The sequence below is a fragment of the Buteo buteo genome, chromosome 13 (assembly GCF_964188355.1).
Source record: "Buteo buteo chromosome 13, bButBut1.hap1.1, whole genome shotgun sequence".
Lineage (NCBI taxonomy): Eukaryota > Metazoa > Chordata > Aves > Accipitriformes > Accipitridae > Buteo > Buteo buteo.
In genome coordinates, this window is record NC_134183.1 from 785,564 (window position 1) to 804,873 (window position 19,310).

Sequence of the window (19,310 nt, forward strand, 5' to 3'; positions counted from 1 at the left end):
TTTCACAAGAAATCTGCTCACCCTAATCCGAAGGAGCAGGTCTGCATACCAGGCTCCTAAGCTAAGAAGAGAAGGATAGGCATAATGTGTCCAGGACTCGGGAACGTTGTCGTAGAAGAGCGCGTTTGCCAGCTCTTCCATATCTGATGTAATTGTTAGCTCTCCCTTTAAAAAAGAGAAAAGTCTGGGCAGTTTCATTTGAAAAAAGCAAAACTGATGGAAGTATTTGGTCTCAAACTCATCACGAAGCAGGAGGCTGGTACCATCTGGCCGCACCCAGCACAGTGGAAGGTGTAAGAGTGTGAGCAAGGGTAGCCAAGCGCTTTGTATAAGACAAGGTTCGTGAACGAGCAACAGCCATTTGCAAATCATGGGAAATTATTTGATAGAGAGAGGTGCTTTCTAGGCAGCTACCTAATGCATACCTTTAGTCCCAAGTCCAACTCTTTCAAAGATCGCCTGATTTCATGGGTCAAGATGTTCATTCTTTCACATTCCTGAAAGGCAACTACAACATACGGGGTCTTGTCCACTGCTTTCGCCATGACCTCCACCATATTGAATGGCTCCGGCAGCTTCTCAATAATCTCGTCTAGGACCGACTTCACCTGGGAAGAATAGGCCATAGAACTGCTCTTATCTAAGAAAAAATGCTGTGGGTTAACAGTTAATTAACTTAATAAGATTTTTCTTTTTCTGCCTTTGTGTTTTGCTGTGCCTCCTCCCCTGTTACTGATACTCTATTATTTTACTAACTGCTCTTGGATCTTAAAAAGCTGCAGCTCTTTTTCGATAGCCAAGAACTGAAGCCATGGAGGCTGTGAAATTCAAGTGTAAAATCCAGGGAGTCAGGAGGAAGCCTTTTTTTTTTTTAAAAAAAAAAAAAAACCAAAACAAAACACATGTGTTTTTAGTAGTTGCCATTATGAATGGAAGTTAATAAGCCTGCTCCATCTGCTGAGGGCACAGCATGTAAGCCGCATTTTGCCACTGGCACATCTCGACCCCATCAAAGAGTAACCTTTCTGAACACTGCTGACTTTTGTAACCACACCATGTGTTCAGATGGAGTGAACACAAAGAAACTGCTGGGGCAGCATTTCAGCCCCTTCTCTTTACCCTTTGCGTTTCTGAGAGATGCTGGAGGAGAGCAGCTAATGGTCTCATGATCTGTGTGACTAGCTGCTTGCCTGCCTGGGAACTAGACTGATGCAAGACCAGGGAAGAGGGGAGAGAGCTGCAGATGGGACGAGGACAAATAGGCAGCTGTGGCCAGTACTTTGTCTGCCCTGGGCTGCGGTAGCAGTGCTGCCTCCGCAGCAACTGTAGAGCAGTGAAGCATTTGCTCGTGTTCAATTCCATTACCAATGCCAAAGACTGGCAAAGTTACTGAAATGGAAAGGAGAGCCTGGTCACAGAGAAACCAAGTGCAAATATACTTAAATAAAAACCTGACCACAGCGTTTCTTGTGAGCTCTGTGCTAGTAGCTCCCCTTTTTCCAGGCTGACAGTTTGTAGCATTAGGTATGGGGCTAGAATCACACCTCCACTATCTTGCACTGATGAAAATCAATTATTACAGGTCATATTCTTCTGTCCATTGTGTGTGGGCCCATATCTGTCCTCCCCACCTAGTCCCCTCCTGGCCTCTGAACTGTTATTGCGTAGTGTAAAACTTTGCTTACCTTTTCTTCTCGGGAGACACCTGAGCCTCCTCCAGCATCTGATTCTTTGGGCTGCATTTCCAAAACCGTCCGAAAAAGCCTGTCTGAAGTGACAGTCAGGAACCCAATTTCTGCGTTGGGGTGGAGGCCGTACAAGTAGGGGCTCTCTGGTGGCAGGTTGTCATCGATGTACTCGTGATAACCCTAAGGACAGGACAGGCGCTGACATTAGTTTAACACATATGTACAAAGGAGCCTGAGTTTCACTTCAGCTTTGAAAATACGTCATTGCTATTTGGTGGTGGTGCTTCACAGCTAGCTGGCGTTGCTTATTCGAGATGGTTTTTTTACTCACGTCTTACCTAAGTTTTTCCCTTACCACCCCAGCCACAGGAATTATTTTTGCAGCTATTCTGCATGTTTCCATGGGATTGAAACTTTTTTTCCCCTACATTCCCCGCTGGTTAGCACGAGGGAACTCTGACTAGTGCACATTTATCCAGAGCAGTGGTTTTCCACAGCAAATTGCAGTGTTAATCTTTCTTACCTTGTAATCCAAGCTGGGAGGGATCAAAAACCCTGGAGCTAAGTACACTTCCCCTTCCAGCATCTCCGCACGGATGTATTCACTCAGGTAAGTCCGACACAGTCGGCGGTCCCAGTCATCTGTGATATGCCCGCCGTACATGATTTCACCAAATAGGTACCGGAGATCATCCCATGGTACCTACAGGGAGATGCTCACTGTGGGTTTTCTGTGTGGCTCCCCAGAAGTCCCCTGCAGCCTGGGGAAGCTGCACACAGCTGTAGAGCTGTGGGGCCACGGAGCAATGGCTCCTGGGTCGGTCTGTCCAGCATCCAGTGAAGTGACAGGCCCTGGACCCGCAGAGGCTCGATGACTGAGTGAAGGGGAGCAAGGCAGGGGATCCTGTCTCAGGGGTCTCATGTTTGCCCACAGATTTCACCTTGTCCCAGTATGGACACAGCCAGCCATACTTTGAACCCCCATCATCCCGTCTTTATTCAGATCAACATTGATCATGTCTGTGAAGCCAGGTGAAAGCAGGACTCTCCTAAAGGTGAGACCTCAAGCCTACTTGTTGCACCTTCATTCTCAGGGCAGGCTTTGTCTTTTAGGTGGAAAGTAATTAAAAAAACCCCAACCCAACAAAGCACCGAGGCATGAGCCAGAGCAGGCACTCGTCCCAGCCTGGTGCTGAACACCCGCTTTCCACCCAGCTTGGTTGCGCTGAGGACTATGCACCTTCACCTGCCAGAGTGTGCAGGCAGCTCCCCAGGGGAGGAGGGGAAGAGCTGCTGGCAACGCTGTGTTTCTTCAAGAGAAGGCATTTGTGCAGCAAGCTGATGAATTTTTTGAAAAAGGTTGCTTGACAGTGTGTATTGTGCTGAGGTATGATCACTTTGTAAGTCCCTTACCTTGGGGTTGGCCTCCAAGTAATTGTACAGGACGTTAATCGATATGGTCAGGTCACCGTTGTTGAAGGGGTAAGATCTGTTCCAGCCCTGAGTGCCAAACTTGCGCCGCTCAGCCACCACCGCGTGGAAGTAACAGAGCGCAAACAAGATGCATTTGAACTCGATTTCTTTGCTGCACATCTCTAACGTGTCCTGCAGTGGAATAAAATGAGAGTGGGTTTGCAAGTGAATAAGTGAATGTCACTAGCAGCCATCCCTCTATTGAAGAAAATTAACAGATGATGGCAAAGGAGAACTGAAGGTTGTTTATTAAAAAAAAAAAAGGCATAAAATTATCTTTTAAAGATTTGCTAGTTGGTTAATTTTTGCACTCATTTGTTTGTAAAAAAATTAGGAATACACACACACACATATACACCCCACTGACAGTTGAGGTGGCTTGTTTGTGACATCAGGCTGCAGCAGCTTGACATTCAGCCTTGGGAAAGGTGCCAGTGATTCGGCATCTTCCCTGGTTCAGAACCCTCGGGCAGCTCTGGTTAACCTTAAATCACGTCCTGACAAATGGGGGCTCTGAGCACCCCCAGGAGGATGTGCCTGGGGGTGGGCTGGCTCCTGGCACAGCATCCGTGTCTGCAGTGATGCCCCCAGAGATGGTCAGCCCGTGAAACCCCAGGGACAGGGTGAGCTGGACACGCTGACCCAAAATGGTTGAAAGGAACTGGCTGTGCACAGCATGACCATGGTGGGGGAGAGCAGCGTGGTGGGGTGAGGGTACCTGGGCGAAGAGGTCGAGGGCTTTGTGCAGGTTGGCATACATGCCCGTCGGCGGCTCGTTGGTGATTTTGATGGCGTCTTCCAGCAGTCCCTGTGGGATGATGTGACTCTCCGGGCTGGGGGCTGGCTCGGCGCTCATGAACACCCGGTAGTCGGCATGGCTGCCCAGGCTGTACTGCTCCACTCTCTTCTCCAGTGTGCCCAGCCACCGGGCCACCAGGTGGATGTTCTGCAACAGGAACCCCTCCTGTACTGCTTGGGCTGAAGTACAACCTTGGGCATCGCTCGTCCCCCCAAATTCCTACTGTGGCTCCACAGAGCAGGTGCAGCGCAACATGGCACCGCTTGGGCTGGGGACACCCAACTGTCCCAGACAGTGTCACTGGCATCATGTGGGGATACACCATGAAAAATCTTGCACCCCCATAGAAGGGCTGCCATCCTCTCTGAATGGCCTCCTGCGCTTTTCGCCTCCACTCTCTGTTGCCGGTCTCCTACTCTGTGGCCCCTCTCCAGTTCCCTTGGTGCAGGCCAGCAGGGCTTGGTGCACACCCAAAATCTGTCCGTCCTGGATGTCCCCTCGCCTCCTGCCTTGCTCGTGGCAGTGCAGTGACGGTAAGGGGTCATTGTGCCCCCCCCACCTGGTGGTCCTGCTTGTCCCCCGCCACTGCAGGGAGCAAGGGGCACTGCACTCCCCACCTCCCGCGTCCCCTGTTTCTCTGAGCCCCCCCCCCCCGTGTCACCTCCTTGCCCCCTTCCCGCTGCCCCTGCTCAAGGCAGCGCTGTGCCTTCCTGCTGCCGGCAGCGCTGCTGCCCCCAGTCCCCTCCCTGCTCCTGCCTCTGCCCCCACCAAGGACAAGCCTGGACCCGGCCACTGCACCGGCTGAGCCCTGAGACTGTGCGTGATTGCTAATGCAGCGGGACGTGGGGAGCGGAGCGGAGCAGCTGCTGATGCTCCCCGAGCTCCAGCCATCCCAGGTGCCACCTTAGTGTCAATGGGGATGCTGAGGCTGGGGGAGCCTGGGGACCCTCTGAGCCGCATCTGGCTGTGTGCCGGGCTGTGTGCCGGGCTGTGTGCCCCACCGTGTGCCCTGGTGCCCCCCACCCACCTGCAGGATGACCCAGTGCCCCTGCGCGGCCGCCACCTCCAGGGCCCGTTCGGCCACGGCCTCCTGGCCCTGCCCCAGCGACACGTTGTGGATCTTCCCGTTGTCAATGGTGAAATTCAGCTTTCTGCCTGGGGAGGGGAGGAAACCGTCACGAAGTGAGATGCCTTTTTCGTTAGTATTAGGAGGAAGATGGGGCTGTGCAGCTCCAGCCATTCGTGGCTCAAACCAGCAGCGGCATGCAGCCGTTGTGAGCTGGTGCCGGCGGAGGAGAGGGCAGCGGCTCACCCACGGCCTCCACGTCTTTCAGCGGGTCGACGCCAGGGGAGAGAATGAAGAACAGGGGCGTGGAGGGGCTGCTCTCCTTGTACGCTTTGAAGAGATCCACGCTCCTTCCTTCCACAAACTTGCTCCCCATCTTCTCTTCCACAAAGTTCCTACAGAAAAAATAAAACCATAATGTGAGTTAGGAACAAACGTGGTCACTGGGCGCAGCTGGGGCAGTGACACTGTGGGTCTTCTGCCAGGAGAGCACCGTGCTGCGCGCCCCGGGCGGGCGCTGGCGTACCTGATAGCGTAGGTCATCCTGTCCGGCCGCATGCACCGCAGCATGCACAGCTTCTGCAGGGCTGACTTGTTCTTCCACTCCTTGGGGAACACCTCCTTCTCTGGCACCTCGGACTCCACAAACTTCTTCCATCGTTTTGCTGAGCCCTCGATGTCACCGTCCAAGTTCTTGAACTCTTCCATTTCTGAGAGCACCTTCAGATCCCCCAGAGAAGGGCTGAATCAATCCTGGGCTCTGCTCGCCCTTGGCCCCCCCAGGCTGGGGATGTCCCCACGGAGTCATGTGTATGTGGGGATGGTCCTGTGCCACAGCCAGGCCCTGAGGGGTCCCGCAGCCTTGCTCCACCAGCCCAGGCAGGCTGCCAGACCTGCCCTCTGCCGAACACGGCTGCATTGGGGGTCCCAGAGGCATCCCTCGGGTGCCAAGGCTGCCTGGTGAAACAGGGATGCTGCGCGTGGGCTGGCGGGTCATCAGTTGGACACTCCTGAGCTCATGGACGAGGAGCTGGGCGCACGGGGGACACTGACAGTCAAAAATACTGGCGAGACGCAACCTTGCCAGCTGCCTCCTCCTGCCAGTGTGAGCAGCCCATCTCCGCTTTCCCTCAGCCCCCCGGGGTGAGCGGGACGTGCAGAGGAGGGGGAGCAGTGGGACAGGCTGTCTCTGACGCTCGGTCGGCTGAATGGCTGACCCTACCGCCTGCCGCAGCGCTGAGTGCGGACCCCCATGCCGCCGGCACGCTGCCATCCCACAGCCCCTGCCGGGGGCTGGGATTTGCTGGGTCTCACCAGCCACAGGGGACAGGGAGGCTTTGTGGACCCTCCCGGCTGCTGCGGGTGACCCCAGACCCACTGTGCTGGGTGCCATGCTGGCATTGCCTCGGCACAGCGGGCAACTGTGCGGACCAACCTTGATGCCACCCCAGCCCTGAGGCTGCAGGAAGTCCACGGGGGATGCGACGCCGGCCTTGGAAGGGAAGCGTAGAAGAAAGTCCAGCTCCGCCAGGTTCACTTCTTTCTTGATTGCCAGGACCTGGCAAGTTGAGAGCGCAGCGTTACAGCCACCCTGGTACACACAGCCTCAGTGCAAGGGGCTGTGCTCTGGGCAGAAGCTACTGAGCATCCAGCAGCAGCACAGAGGTAAGAGAACAACCTATCTAAACCAACATAAACTCACATACAGTATTATACCACAGAAGTCTCAAACACTTGCACCCACTACCTGGAAGGCAACCTGGGCCAGGAAAATGAGTTTGTCTCTCTCAAAGAGTCCCCGTGCGGTGTACATATAGACTGAGTAGGTGATCTCATCTGTCAGGTTGATCACCCTTTGCTTGATGTTGTCATCGGGGGCTGCGTGCTGAATGGATTTCTCAAAGACTCCGCTGAATGCCTGAGGAAGAGCCAGGTGAGCAGCTCAGCACCCGGTCTGCTGGGTGTTTTGTTAGCAGCATAAATGCTGAAACACCGAATCTCCGAGATCCCCCCAAACCCTGTCCTGCCCGTCCAAACCAATTCCTCTACCTTGAGAGAGAATTGGTAGATGGGGTTGATCTTGTTGAGGTCACTCAGGATGAAGTACAGCAGGGATGCTCGCTCTGCCGCTGGCCTGTAGTTTTCTCTAGCGACATTTATTTGGACTTCGGTGGCTTTAGCTTCTTTCACCTTGACACACAAGAAGGTGGGTGTTATCCGCCATCCTGGCATGTGCTGAAGCAGCACCCAACCTCCCACTGAGCGCCAGGTGCCCAGCATGATCTGGGAGAGCTCTCCCACTGCCCGCGACATTGCAGGACCGGCTTCGGGGCAGCTCACTTACTTTTTCCTCAATTTCTATGGCTGTGCGCTTTGTTGTTTCCAGGTTCTCCACCAGTGCTGTGTCCCCCAGGAAGTCCCCCCCAGCAGCAGACAGCCGGGCGAGCAGGGAGTCCTCCAGCTCCTTCAGCTTGATCTTGAACTCGTTCTGGCTCTTTGTGAGGTTTGCCTACAACACCAGCACCCCGGAGAGATGCGTGTCATTCAAGAGACTGTAGGAAAACTGGCGTCAATCACCATGTTTTTCATACTGTCACCGAAGCGCTGATGCACGAGGAGGGTGGACATGGCCCCTCCTGGGACATGCTGTCACCCGCAGGGCGAAGCGGTGAGCGTGCCTGTGGCAGCGCCAGGCTCTGTGGGGCAACGGTGGACCCACAGCCACCCACATAGACAGCACGGTCCGATCGGGACTCGCTCAGCTCTCGATAAACAACAGCGAGCTCACAGAGGTGAGATCTCACTGCTCCCTGCCAGCAAAGACTCCGCAGCTCCCCCAGGCCGCTCTCCGCTACCGTCTCGCCGGCAGCTGGGTTCATACCTTCAGGGTCTCCAGGTCTGGCCGCTCTTTGGCCACCACAGCAGCCAGGAGCTGGTCCTCCAGTCCCTCCCGGGTCACCAAGAAGTTGATCAGGGTGCACTGAGCCTGCACCTCTGGCTTGTAGTGAGGGTTGGAATATTTGGTGTGCAGAATCAGTTGGAAGCGCGGGTGATATTCCACTTCTTTATCTCCTATCCTAATGCATCTGTTTAGTTAATTAAACAAATTACATTTCTGTACACTTAGCAGTAACTCATCACAGACAGAAGCCCTCAACACATGTGCTGTTCCTGGCTGCTTAAGATGTATTTCTCTGGTTGGGAAAAGGCATAGCAAGGGCAGAAGTGCCAAAACAGCCCTGGCAGGGCAAAGGCTGGAGGAGCAGAAGAAGCTGGAGGCTGCCCTGCCCACAGGCCCGCCATGGCTTCCAGGCTGATGCTCCTTGCAGGGTCCCTGCCATGAAACGAGTTTGCTCCCACCTCAGAGCTCCATCCCTGCAGTCCTGGGGGACCAACCCTCACCAGATCCCAGGAATGTGGCCAGGAAGGTCGGTGGTGTCTGGGGAAGGCAGCACTGCCTGCAGTGGGGCTGGCAGTGCTGAGTGGGGCGGGGGAGATGGGGCAGGGATTCTCAGCAAGAGCCCCATCACAGAACAGCTTCTGTGTCTGCCAAGAGAACCCTCTCAGTTTATCACACCTTATTGCAGGTGCATCAGGGAACATGCTCTTCTTAAACCACTGAATGAACTGGACTCTTCAGAGCAGAATGGTCAAAAATGTCACATCAACTACAAGTGTCCCCACTGGGAAATACCAGGAGAAAACTAAGGCATGTGGCCAGAGGGTCTCATGTGCATGGGGAAGGATCGGGCCCCAGCTGCCGTCATGCAAAGGGGCATAAATCGGCATTTTAGGGCAGCAGTGGTTGCTCAGAGCAGGTGAAACTCTTAGGCACCAGAGAACAAGGTGTGCTGACCTGCCCTTCTTGGTGGTGTTCCTGCCCAGCAGGTGGTCCAGCACCGGCTCCATCGTCTCGCCGACGTCCTCGATCAGCAGCGTCTGTCCTTCGGAAACCGCCTGCTCTATGGCATCCAGATAGCTGCAGCCGAGAGGAGAGGGAGGCGCGGTGTGGGGTGAGCGTGCGCGCACTGTGGGGAGCTCGGGTGAATGCCCGCCAGCCGCTGTGCCCTGGTGGGACCCCCGCGGCACTGCCAGCCCCAGCCCCTGCACAGCCCACGTTGGTGTTGGGCGCTTCCGTCAGCACCGCTGCCCTCGGGTGTCCCGACTCCGATGGGGGATGCGGGTGGCCTGGTTTGCAGAGCTCCATGCCCCTCTGGTGTCAGGGGAAGGGGGGGCCGTTCCAGCCCGAGCCTGCGGCAGCCCCGCGGCGCCCGACCCACCTCCTCTGGCCCAGGCGGATGGCCCGCAGCTCCTCCCCGTATTTGTTCTTGATCCACTTGATGCCCTGGAGCTGGGCGTCCACGACCAGGGGCCACCGCTGGGTGTTGCAGAGGATGGTGGCGTTCTCGGTGGATGTGCGGTCGCTGGGCAGCCCCTGGTTGCTCCAGGCAGCCACGTCAGCGGTGTCGGTGAGGAGGCTGAGGGGGTCCAGCCCTGGGGTGATGGGGATGGGCACCTGCCAGGGAGGGACCGTTGGGCGCCTGGCCACAGAGGAGCGGGAGCCCCTTGGTGCCAGCAGGCACGGAGGGAAGGAGCCCAGGCACCCAGGACGGGACCCGTGGCCACTCACCGCCAGCCTGCTGAGGAAGGGGATCCAGTGCTTCTCCAGCAGCTCGGCTCTGTACTTCTTGGTGAAGTAGCCGACGTAGGACACGAAGGCAGAGACCAGCAGCACGTCTCCACACAGCGTCTTCTCCTGCTCTCTGAGCATCTCCACTGACTCAGCCCAGCGGACGTTTTCGGACGCCAGGCCCCCGACGAGCCTGGGGGAGGCCAGAGGAGACAGTGGCTGCTGTGGTGCTGCCGGGGGGGGGGGGGGGGGGGGGGGGGGGGGGGGCAGGGGGTGAGGGAGGGGGGGCACTCAGCCGTGATGCCCCAGGGTGGCCATCAGCAAACACCCTTGGGATTAACCCCTCTCTGCTCGGGTGGTGGGCTGCCCTCAGCCAGGGCATATGGCTCTGCAGCATCCCCCCCCGAATTTCTGGCCAAATTCATACTTGGGATTTTTTACTTTGGGGAGGGTGGGGGGGGCTCTGATGCTTCCATGACCCCTGTGTCATTGTGACCAGGCAATGCCAGGGAGCAGCAGACGGTCCCAGCGCTTCTGGAGCCTGGTACCTGTTTGCCAGCGTGATGACTCTGTTGGTTGCATCAGCCTCCTGCTGACATTTGATTTTTTCAGCTGTAGCTTTCTCAAATTCTGCAGTGAGAGCTGCCAAATTGGCATTCAGGTCCTTCAAAAGACAACACATCTACAGTTACCTCCTGCATGCAGCACAGCTGCAGTAAGCTGCCAGGCCAGGAGAAAGCTCTGCAGACCCGAGGGAGCTTTGCCACAGCCCCTGTGGTGGTGACACAGCTCTTGCACCTGGGCTCCAGGTTATACAAATTATAAGGATCTCACTCATTTTTGACTTCTGGCTGTGACCCGCAGATGAATTACTGATGGGCTCACAGCGGGTGTCAGCCAAGGAAAACAGCGGCTGGCTCCGGCAGCTGGCCCTGGCCGGGGTCTGCGCAGGGGGGCACGCACTTACAGCAATTTTGCTCTTAATGCGACTGAGTTTTTCTTGTGCCTCTGCCAGCTCGGCGTTGGCCTCCTCCAGCGCCTGCCTCTTGGGCTCCACCTCGCAGAACACCTCGTAGAAGCGAACAATGTTTAGGCACCAGGAGCACAGACCTGCGGCAGCTGTTGACTTCGACATTATGAACTCTGGATCAAAACTGGGGTCTGACTGGTAGGGCCTGGAATGGGAGAACACGCTGCGCTACGACACCATGCCGCAGCTGCTGGCAGCCCCATCCCACTCCTCCCAGAGCTCGGGCTGCCGATGGGCAGCAGGGTGGGAGAGCAGAGCAAACGCCTGGATCCCACTCCTGCCCCTGAAACCCTGCTGTGCTCGCTGGGTGAGGGTCTCTCCTGGATGCCCTGCCCAGGGCAGCCTGGTGGTGTGGGGCCGGGAAGGGGGCAGGAACCGGCCATGGACTCACTGAAACGCCTTAAGACAGGCCTCGGGGATGTGCTCCTTGTCAAACTTCTTTAAGGCATCAAGGAAAGTGTCTACTTTTCCCATCATGACTTTTGCTGCCTTCCAGCTCTTATCCTTTGGTATCTTGCCCTTGGGGGCCGTCAGAACCATCACAGCTGCTGTCACGTTCACCACCGCTTGCGGCGGGGACCCGAAGGACTTCAGCTCTGTCAGGTTGTTCTGGGAGGGGACCGCAGGGCCACTGAGCATCGCCCTGGTGCGGGGACACTGGCACCAGCTGGGGACCCACTTCCCACTGAGGGGTTGCCCACCTTGTTGAGCGTGTCGAGGGCCTCCTGGGCAGCTACGAGTGCTGGCTCCGCTTTTGCCAGGTCGGTCTCACAGGCTCGCTGCTTCTCGGCCACGTTCTGGGGAGGCGAGGGGACAGGACAGGGTGAGCGGCCAGAGCTGACAGAGCTCACATTGCTCTGTCCCACGTTGGACCCTAGCCCAGTGGTCACCAGCTCAGCACCACGCACCGTGTTGATGGCCTGGACCTTTAGCTCCTCCTCATCAGCGATGGCTTTCTCCTTGCTGACCTTCTCCGTCTCAACACCCACCACGTGGATCAATTTATCTGCGTCCTCGTTCTTCTGCTTCAGCTCTTCCTCCTGGACTGCCAGCTTGGCTTTCAGGTCATCCACCTTGATGGGGGGAGAAACAGAGAGGATCAGAGGGTTGATCCTGCTAAGCCCTGCCTGGCCTTACAGCGGTGGCTCGGTATAGCTCGGGGACCTCGTGGCCACTGTGACAGCCCTGCAGGGACGTGCCTCCCCTCGCCCCCCACCGCACGTAGGACCCCCAGCAGGCGCGATGCATAAGTGATGCTGTGGGTAGGCACCTGTGATGCTGTGCTCTGCAGTTTCGTCAGCCCCTTCTCCAGCCTCTCGATTTTGGCTGTGAGCTCACTCCTTTTTTTTGACAGCAGGTTTTTGTAGAGGTTTATCTGCTCCAGGAAGGTCTTTGGCGTGGTGTAATTATAGCGTCTCTCCACGGCCAGGTAGGTCTTGGACATCTCCTTAACGCTCATGTGGACATAGGACATGAACTGGCTGATGGAGACCTTGACCTCGGGCTGCACCAGGAACACAGACAGTGAGATGCTCTGCCAGCAGCACAGACAGTGAGCTGCTGTGCTGTGTGGATGCAGTGAAATGCTGGGGTAGAACCGAGCCTTCCTGCAGTGTTGGTTCCACATCCAGCTGCAGAGGCTGGGAGGCAAAGTGCTGCTTTTCGTTGAACAGCACAATGCGTGGCTGAGAAATGTAGGTGATCACAGCACTGACAATGCTGGTTCTTAAACCCAGCTCTGGTTTCCTGTCTCTAATCCCCCAAGCTAACCTGGGCTGCACTGGGGAAAAGCTGCTGTTTCCAGGTTGTTATTTGTGGTGGTGTTTTAAGGACAAAAGGGAAATGAGGAAAGGTTTGTCCCCACCCACACGCTGTGGGGCTGCAGGCTCTGACCCTGGAGGCGGCTGTGAGCTTACCTCAGACCCCATCCCCAGCTTGCTGCCCCCAGTACCCCTGGGTCATGCCAGGCCCCCATCCCATTGGAATGTTGCAACACGGAGAGTAGCAGAGGTGCAGGTCATTCCCCAAAGCAGCCCAGTTTCCCCAGCCCCCCAGGACAGAGGGCTGTGCACAGGCACGGCGTGCACCGACCCGGGGTCCCAGCTCACCTCAATGTCCCCTGTTTCCTCCAGGAACCTGCTGCTGACAGACACAAGCGCATCCTCCGGCCACTCGTGGAACCAGTCAATGGCTGTGCAGTTGACCACGGCAGGGAACCTCCTCGCCCGCACTCGCAGGGTTGAGCCCACGGGAGAGAAGCAGAGGATGACCTGGGGCAGACCACTGCTGCTGAGTGGGGCATCCCTGCTGCCACGGGCTGAGCTCGCGCGTGTGGCAGCAGGAGCTTTGCTGTAGGCTCTGCATTGCTGCAAACTCTTCTGCTTGAGGTAAGGACTTTGCCTCCCTCCTATTAATTCCCCTTCCCAGTATGCGGGAGATGGTCTGTGATTGTGTACCCTGTGCCTCTCAGTGGGGTCAGAGCCGGTACTGAACCCCACTTTGGTGGCTGTGGCCAGTAGCCGAGCACCGTGCCCACATTGGCATCCCTGTGAGTGCCCAGCACAGCCTGGTGCTGGCACATGGCCGTGGAGGCTGCTCACCCCTTCTGCCCCAAGGCAGGTAAATACATGGGTGTGAAGAGCTGCAGCCTGGGGCTGGGGGTGCACCATTGGCTGGGCAGCCTTTGAAAACATCTTTCACCCAAACCTATCTCCATGTAATGAAACCATGGTTTTCTGTGTGTTGTCTGCAAATAGGTTTTGGATTAGGCAAGTTAGGAGCACTGACAAAAACCACTCCTGAATGAACACCCACCTTTAACTGACGCCTGACTTTTTCTATAAATAATTTCCAGCAGTTTTCCCTTGTATCTTGCAATCCAAGGAACTTCACTTGGGGCCTCATGGCACTGATAATGTTTTCCAGGTCATCATCCTGAAAGAGCCCCGGCACCTCCCCAGATGCCAAGAAGTCATTGATTAGGACCAGGAACGATTCTTCAGCAACGTGGGAGTCTGTCATCAGGAACACAGTGGGGGTGTTCTTCACGGCTGCCTTGATGTACTGGGAGGCGAGGTCCAGCTGGGACAGGGGAGAGAAAACCCATCAACCCCCCGCTTTTCAGCCCCACCGAGCTGTTCTCCGCAGTGACTGGTTCAGCGCAGCCCGGCACACCTGGGCCACGCTGGGAAGCCAGGAAGGTGCCTTTGGGAAGGTGCCGGGTGCCGGCTGCTCTGCTCGGGGACAGGGCCAGCTCCCAGGGCTGCCTGCACAGCACCTGCCCTCACGATCGGCTCCTGCCCGTCCCTGGCCAGGGAAACTCTGCGGCCCCTCGGAGCAGGACTCGTGGGTGTTCAGAAAGCACCTTTGAGCCCATCACACGGTGCACAGACACAGCGACGAGAGGAGAGCAGAGCCCCATGCGCCCACCCCAGGCACCAGAGCCACCGCCGAGCTTGGCACCGCTCCGCATTTGCAGGATCCCCCCCGTGAGCAGGCAGCGCTGGCCCGGGGGACTGGGACGAAAGCTCCTCTCACCTTCAGGTCCGGGATGCTGTAGCCTTTCCTCAGCGTAATCTGAAACACATCCAGATTGCTGATGTATGCTGCCAGACGTGCCAGACTCTGCTTGCCGCTGCCTCCTACCCCCACCAGCAGTGCGTTGCCCCAGGGAGACTCTAAGATCCGACTAATTCTGCAAACATGAGACACTGCATCTTCAAAGAGCACCTGAAGAAAACAGGAGGGGAAGGTTTGATATTCTGAATCACAGCAGGAAAAGCAGTGAACGCCCCATAATGTACAAACTGAGCGAGAGCGATGCCGCAGCTGCATCTCTGCGGTGCAAGCGCTGCCTCGGTGCGGAGCTGCCCGCAGCAGGGCACTCACCAGGCTCATTGCCGCGTTCATCTCATTGTAGCTGTCCAAGGCTTCCCCCAGCAGCTTGTTCAGAGCTGGCCAGGTCGGCACCGGCAGGTACTTGGGCTCCCCCATGCCCTGGGCGAAGTGGCAGTAGATGTTGGGCTTGGCGAACACCAGGTCTTCTCCAAGTTCCTGGGAAAGGCAACAGCAGATGTGGGGCTCAGCCGTGGGGCTCAGCTGTGGGGCTCAGCCGTGGGGTACCATTACCTGTGCCACTGCCAAGCCCGCGCTGGGGAGCTCAGCCTGGCAGCGCAGTCCCACTAGGCTGGGGCACTCCCTCATTTTCCAGCACAACTTACATCGAAGAACTTTTTGCAGGTGTCTGCCAGCATCTTCCCAAAGGCTTTTTGATCCCTTTCATCGACAAGCTTGTCTCCATACACCCTCTCAGCTTCATGGAGCCAGAGACGCACCAAGTCCACGGGACTTTTCAGGCATTCGGGGGTGGAGAACAACAGACCCTGACAAACATGCGAATCCCTCAGTCCTTGGGGGTTATTTTACTGCTACTCAGAGCTGAGTTTAAAGGTTGGCTTTGGGAAGAGGTCATAGTACTTTTCAGGGACATGGTGCACGGCAAGGATGCATGATGAAGGAAAGAAAGGAATACAGACGCTTTAGAGGAAACAGCCCTCCCACTACCTGGAATATGTTGGAGAGGTCCCGGAGGTTGAAGAGGTAGTGGAACTTGATGGCTGTTGGCAAGAAGTTGGAGGAGACCTTCTGATGGAGGGCTGTCGGCAGGAAACAGAGGTAAGCGGGTGGGCAGGTGCCCAGAGACCACTGCAGCCTCCAGCGGGATCCCTGAGCCTGGCTCGCTCTCCCCTCCGTAGGACAAGCCTGAGGTTTTATTTAGTCTGACAATTTCTAGGGACATGGTGCTGTGTTTTGAATACAAACAGGAGAAAAGGAGGAACTGAGGTTTCATTTGCCCAGTGCCGTGATGTGGAGGTGCGGCATGGGGCTCCCAGGGCACTGGCCAGTTGTGATGTGGTTGGGTTTCCTGGTGCCGGTGGGTGCGGGTGCTTTCCCCGGGGGCCGATGACGGTGCGTGCCGCCTTCCCACCCCCCACCGTGGCAGGGGCTCACCCAGCGCTGCTGCTACCAGCTGGGGCTGCAGCTTCTGGACAGCCAGTGGCATCCTCTGCAGGTCCAGGTGCTGCGCGAGGATGGTGCTGTACACGGTCAGCAGAGCCTCCTGGCCAGGAAAGCTCACGGCGAAGACGCAGAAGTGGCGCTGCAGCAAGGGGCAAAAATTCAGGCGGGAGCTTTGCCCCCAGGAGCTGATGCAGCCAGCCAGCACCGCAAGGTCCCCCACCCCATCCCACCCACTCCGGGCTCCAGTCCCAGGAGAGCAAACCCGGTGGGGCACAGCCCCCAGCCCTGCAGGTCCTGCATACCTGCAGCCTGGAGTCGATGGTGAAGGATCCTGCAGTCGGGTTCATGCAGGCCACGTACTGGCAGTTGTGAATGTCCTTCAGGGTCAGTTTGTTCCTGTCGTACCTGTGCAGGGACCGGCACTGTGATGCTTTCCCCAGGGACGGGTTCCTCCAGTTGGGCTGTGCCCCACTGCCCCGTGGATCTCCATCGAAGGGGACACAGGAGCAGGGATCCCCATTTCCCCGATGCTTGGAAAAGCCCGGCACCACTCTTGGCAATGCTACGTGGGGCCCTTCCCATGCCCCACAGCCACACCTGGCCCCAACCCCCCCCACAGCAGCACGTACTCGTCACCTCTTCCCCCCTCCCCGAGCGAGCCCTCCCTGCCGCCTGCGCCGCGTGCTGCACTGCCAGGCATGGGGATCCCCTGCCGGGGCTTCCCCCGCCGGTGCTGGCAGCGGGGCTGTTTGCTTTGGACGCAGTTTGGAGTCACCAGCAGAGAGTTTTCCCATTCCTCTGCCAAAGCCTTCCCCGCAGCTCTGGGAATGAGCGGGCTGGGGGGAACAAGCAGCTCAGCTCCACTGGCAGCGTGGCGCAGGAGGCAGTACGGGCAGGGCACAGCTGGGGTCAGGCACCACGACGGCAGAGGTGCCAGCACGGCACAGGTTTGCTGGGCAGAGGGTCACTGAGGCTGCATGGTGGGGGCTGCTGGCCGGGCACCCACCAGTGACCATGGTCCATGTGCTGCCGGATGAGCGTGTGCGGTGCCACGGTGCCGTATTTGTCCACCTCTGGCATGTTCATGTCGTCGATGAAGTAGATAAGCCTCCTGGTCCCGGGCGGGCCATAGTTCCTCCCTGATTTCTTCTCCAGGGGCTTCTCAAGGACAGCTGCAACGAGAAGAGCAGGTAAGCAGTGGGGCAGCGCCGCAGGGCCACATGGCACAGCCCGGTGTGGGGTCGGCTGCCAGCTCAGGCCACCCTTACCCTGCAGCATGGCCGAGGTGGTGTAGAAATTAAAGGGCACGGACTGCACGAGGTATTCATCCACACTGAGCGCTTCAAGCTTGTCCCGCATCAGGACCGATTTTCCTGTCCCCGCATTCCCCACTAGCATCACTGGCCTCTGCTTCTCCATCAGCAGGTCCATGAAGTAGCGAATGCGAATGGTCTCTGTCGTGTGCACCATGGAGGCCTGGGGAAATCGTACCGTCAATCCCCGGAGCTCGCCTCTTGCTGCCAGAGTCAATGTTTGCACGCAGAGGTGGGATCTTCTATTAGAGCAGCGGGCAGTGTGCCGGTAGCCTTGCCTGGTTTTCCCGGCAATGCCAGCTTGTCTAATGGAAGGTGCTCTCTCTCCATACAAACCCAGTCCCTCTCTAAAGCAAAAAGTCTCAGGTGCTTGGTTATTCTAAAAATTTTCCAACCAAAAATAGGAGCTGTCAGAAAAATGAGTTGTTAAACCAGAACAACACAGCGTGGTTACTGAAACCGTCCCCAGTGTCTTTGTTCAGCCACTGCATGGGCCAAATTCAGCTGCAGCACCTCTGCCTTTCCCTGACATCTTTGACACAACCCCCCTCCCTCAGGAGAGCATTTCAAAAGACATGCAAATAAAGTATTAAAGTACAGTTTTGCATTTAGGCAATAGTTGTTTCATGAGAATCTACAAAGCCACATGTTAATCTGAAATTAAAAAAGAAGAGTTGCAACTTGCAGGTCTCACTGAGGTTTCCGCAGAGTAAAGCAGGACCACGGAAACCCACGGGGTTTGCTGGGTGCCACCAGCCCACGGGGCGGCATGGCAGAGCCAGCCCGAATCCCTGCGCTGCTCCAAGCGCGGGGTCTTGCACAGCATTGCTTGGGGCAAGACCATGGAGTAATAAACAAATAAAACACACAAACACAGAGAGCTTGTGGGAAATACCTGTAAAGGGACTTCAGGATCGAGTTGAAATTTTGGCACTTTTTCAGTCCAGAGCATGAATTTCTTTGTTTCTGGATCAATGTAATAGTCAAAAATTGTCCCCTGAGAAGGAAACTTGATGGTTTTAAACTCGTTCACCCACCACTTGCTGAACTCCAGGCGGTAATCCACGAGCTGGGAGGAACCAAACAGAAAAACTGAGAAACTGTCCAATGTTGTTGCTTTAGTATTTTCCAAAGGGATGCAGCTGAGGGATGAAGCTGGGCAGGACGCTCTGGCCAGTGGGCAGGCGTGGGCAGGCGGCCGTACCTGGTCCTGGAACATGGCCCCTCCAAAGGCCCAGAGGCAAGCAAAGATGAAGTAGAGCTCGTAGAGCTCCCGGGGGGAGTCTGGTGGGGTGGTCTGCGGCGTCAGGAGGCAATCCAGCAGGTACAGCACTGTCTGTATCACCGTGACCTCAGGGACGGGGGTGATCTTCTTGAATCCAGACTTGAGCTTCTCTAGGCACACCGGCAGGTACTTGTCGAAGAGGATCATCAGATTGGCCTTCTCGGACTGCACCGTCCTCATCTCGATCCAGCTGGTCACAATGCTGTGGGAGAGAAGATCAGGGCTGCAGGTGAGCACGTGGGGGGCCAGCACCCATCTCGTCGCATCCCATCCCACCCCACCCTATCCGATCCCACCCCATCCCATCTCGTCCCATCTCCCTCCCCAGGCTCACGGGTTCCAGCCCAGGTCCGTGGGGTTGATGTAGAGGATTCCTGCCCGGGACACAGTAGCTGGTGTAGCAGTCCGCAGGTGGCTGATCTCGAAGAGGAGCCGCATGGTGGGGTTGAGGGGGATGCGCTCATTGCTGGCCAAGGTGAGAACCTGGAAGAAGCAGCCTGTTACGGGGGATGCCGTGATCTTGGGTCCTAGGCATGAACACAAGCTGATTACTCCAAGTTAATGAGTGAATAAAGCTCCCAGAGTGTGATAGCACCAACCTTATTGTCATCCATGACCGTGTTCAGGGACTCGATCCACATGGGGTCAATGTCTCCATCGAGGATAATCCACTTGGGCCCCTTATGTGTGATGTTAGCCAGGTCACGCATCGTTGAAGAAAACAGACCTGCCCCATAGAGAGACACGTAGGTTTGCCCTTTGCAGCTCTTTCCACGCATGGCATGTTTGCTGAGGGACATGCAGGACTGGGTGCTTCCTTGAAACACATTCCTCCTCCCTCACACTCAGTAAAAAGCCCCAGGGAAAGGTCTTCCTATTCCCATCACTGCATCACAAATCGTTTATAGGTTCACATTTTATGAAGATAGTTGCCTATGCACCAGCAGCTGCTGAAGGATGGTTTGTGCCAGGTCCCACCTGGGGTAAGTGACCGCTCAGGTGGCCAC

At 56.7% G+C, this 19,310-nt stretch overlaps 2 protein-coding genes across 4 annotated transcripts in view; one reads left to right on the forward strand and one right to left on the reverse strand.

The window, feature by feature from the left end:
* The window catches only part of PGS1 (phosphatidylglycerophosphate synthase 1), a 34,810-nt gene extending 21,875 nt beyond the window's left edge, over window positions 1–12,935 (forward strand). The window contains exon 10 of the mRNA XM_075044112.1: window positions 12,819–12,935. The gene's annotated coding sequence lies outside the window, so the exon portion shown is untranslated. The remainder of the gene's footprint in view (window positions 1–12,818) is intronic.
* The window catches only part of DNAH17 (dynein axonemal heavy chain 17), a 39,519-nt gene that overhangs the window by 2,645 nt on the left and 17,564 nt on the right, over window positions 1–19,310 (reverse strand). Inside the window, exons 42-78 of one of the 3 annotated variants that reach the window (XM_075044110.1) lie at window positions 18,903–19,030; window positions 18,638–18,786; window positions 18,223–18,505; window positions 17,914–18,087; window positions 16,974–17,181; window positions 16,712–16,877; window positions 16,008–16,110; window positions 15,697–15,844; window positions 15,250–15,341; window positions 14,907–15,068; window positions 14,575–14,739; window positions 14,224–14,415; window positions 13,501–13,767; window positions 12,795–12,956; window positions 11,957–12,190; window positions 11,595–11,759; window positions 11,388–11,483; window positions 11,078–11,295; window positions 10,624–10,831; window positions 10,205–10,320; window positions 9,657–9,849; window positions 9,307–9,542; window positions 8,883–9,005; window positions 7,908–8,112; window positions 7,371–7,535; window positions 7,076–7,216; window positions 6,774–6,944; window positions 6,462–6,584; window positions 5,553–5,746; window positions 5,273–5,421; window positions 4,988–5,115; window positions 3,880–4,107; window positions 3,102–3,293; window positions 2,212–2,391; window positions 1,686–1,868; window positions 426–608; window positions 22–165 (exon numbers count right to left, since the gene is read on the reverse strand). In XM_075044110.1, coding sequence (XP_074900211.1) covers window positions 22–165; window positions 426–608; window positions 1,686–1,868; window positions 2,212–2,391; window positions 3,102–3,293; window positions 3,880–4,107; window positions 4,988–5,115; window positions 5,273–5,421; window positions 5,553–5,746; window positions 6,462–6,584; window positions 6,774–6,944; window positions 7,076–7,216; window positions 7,371–7,535; window positions 7,908–8,112; window positions 8,883–9,005; window positions 9,307–9,542; window positions 9,657–9,849; window positions 10,205–10,320; window positions 10,624–10,831; window positions 11,078–11,295; window positions 11,388–11,483; window positions 11,595–11,759; window positions 11,957–12,190; window positions 12,795–12,956; window positions 13,501–13,767; window positions 14,224–14,415; window positions 14,575–14,739; window positions 14,907–15,068; window positions 15,250–15,341; window positions 15,697–15,844; window positions 16,008–16,110; window positions 16,712–16,877; window positions 16,974–17,181; window positions 17,914–18,087; window positions 18,223–18,505; window positions 18,638–18,786; window positions 18,903–19,030 — 6,374 coding nt within the window. Of the gene's footprint in view, window positions 1–21; window positions 166–425; window positions 609–1,685; window positions 1,869–2,211; window positions 2,392–3,101; window positions 3,294–3,879; window positions 4,108–4,987; window positions 5,116–5,272; window positions 5,422–5,552; window positions 5,747–6,461; window positions 6,585–6,770; window positions 6,945–7,075; window positions 7,217–7,370; window positions 7,536–7,907; window positions 8,113–8,882; window positions 9,006–9,306; window positions 9,543–9,656; window positions 9,850–10,204; window positions 10,339–10,623; window positions 10,832–11,077; window positions 11,296–11,387; window positions 11,484–11,594; window positions 11,760–11,956; window positions 12,191–12,794; window positions 12,957–13,500; window positions 13,768–14,223; window positions 14,416–14,574; window positions 14,740–14,906; window positions 15,069–15,249; window positions 15,342–15,696; window positions 15,845–16,007; window positions 16,111–16,711; window positions 17,182–17,913; window positions 18,088–18,222; window positions 18,506–18,637; window positions 18,787–18,902; window positions 19,031–19,310 lie in introns of all 3 variants that reach the window. The other 2 variants (XM_075044108.1, XM_075044109.1) reach the window with 2 other exon arrangements.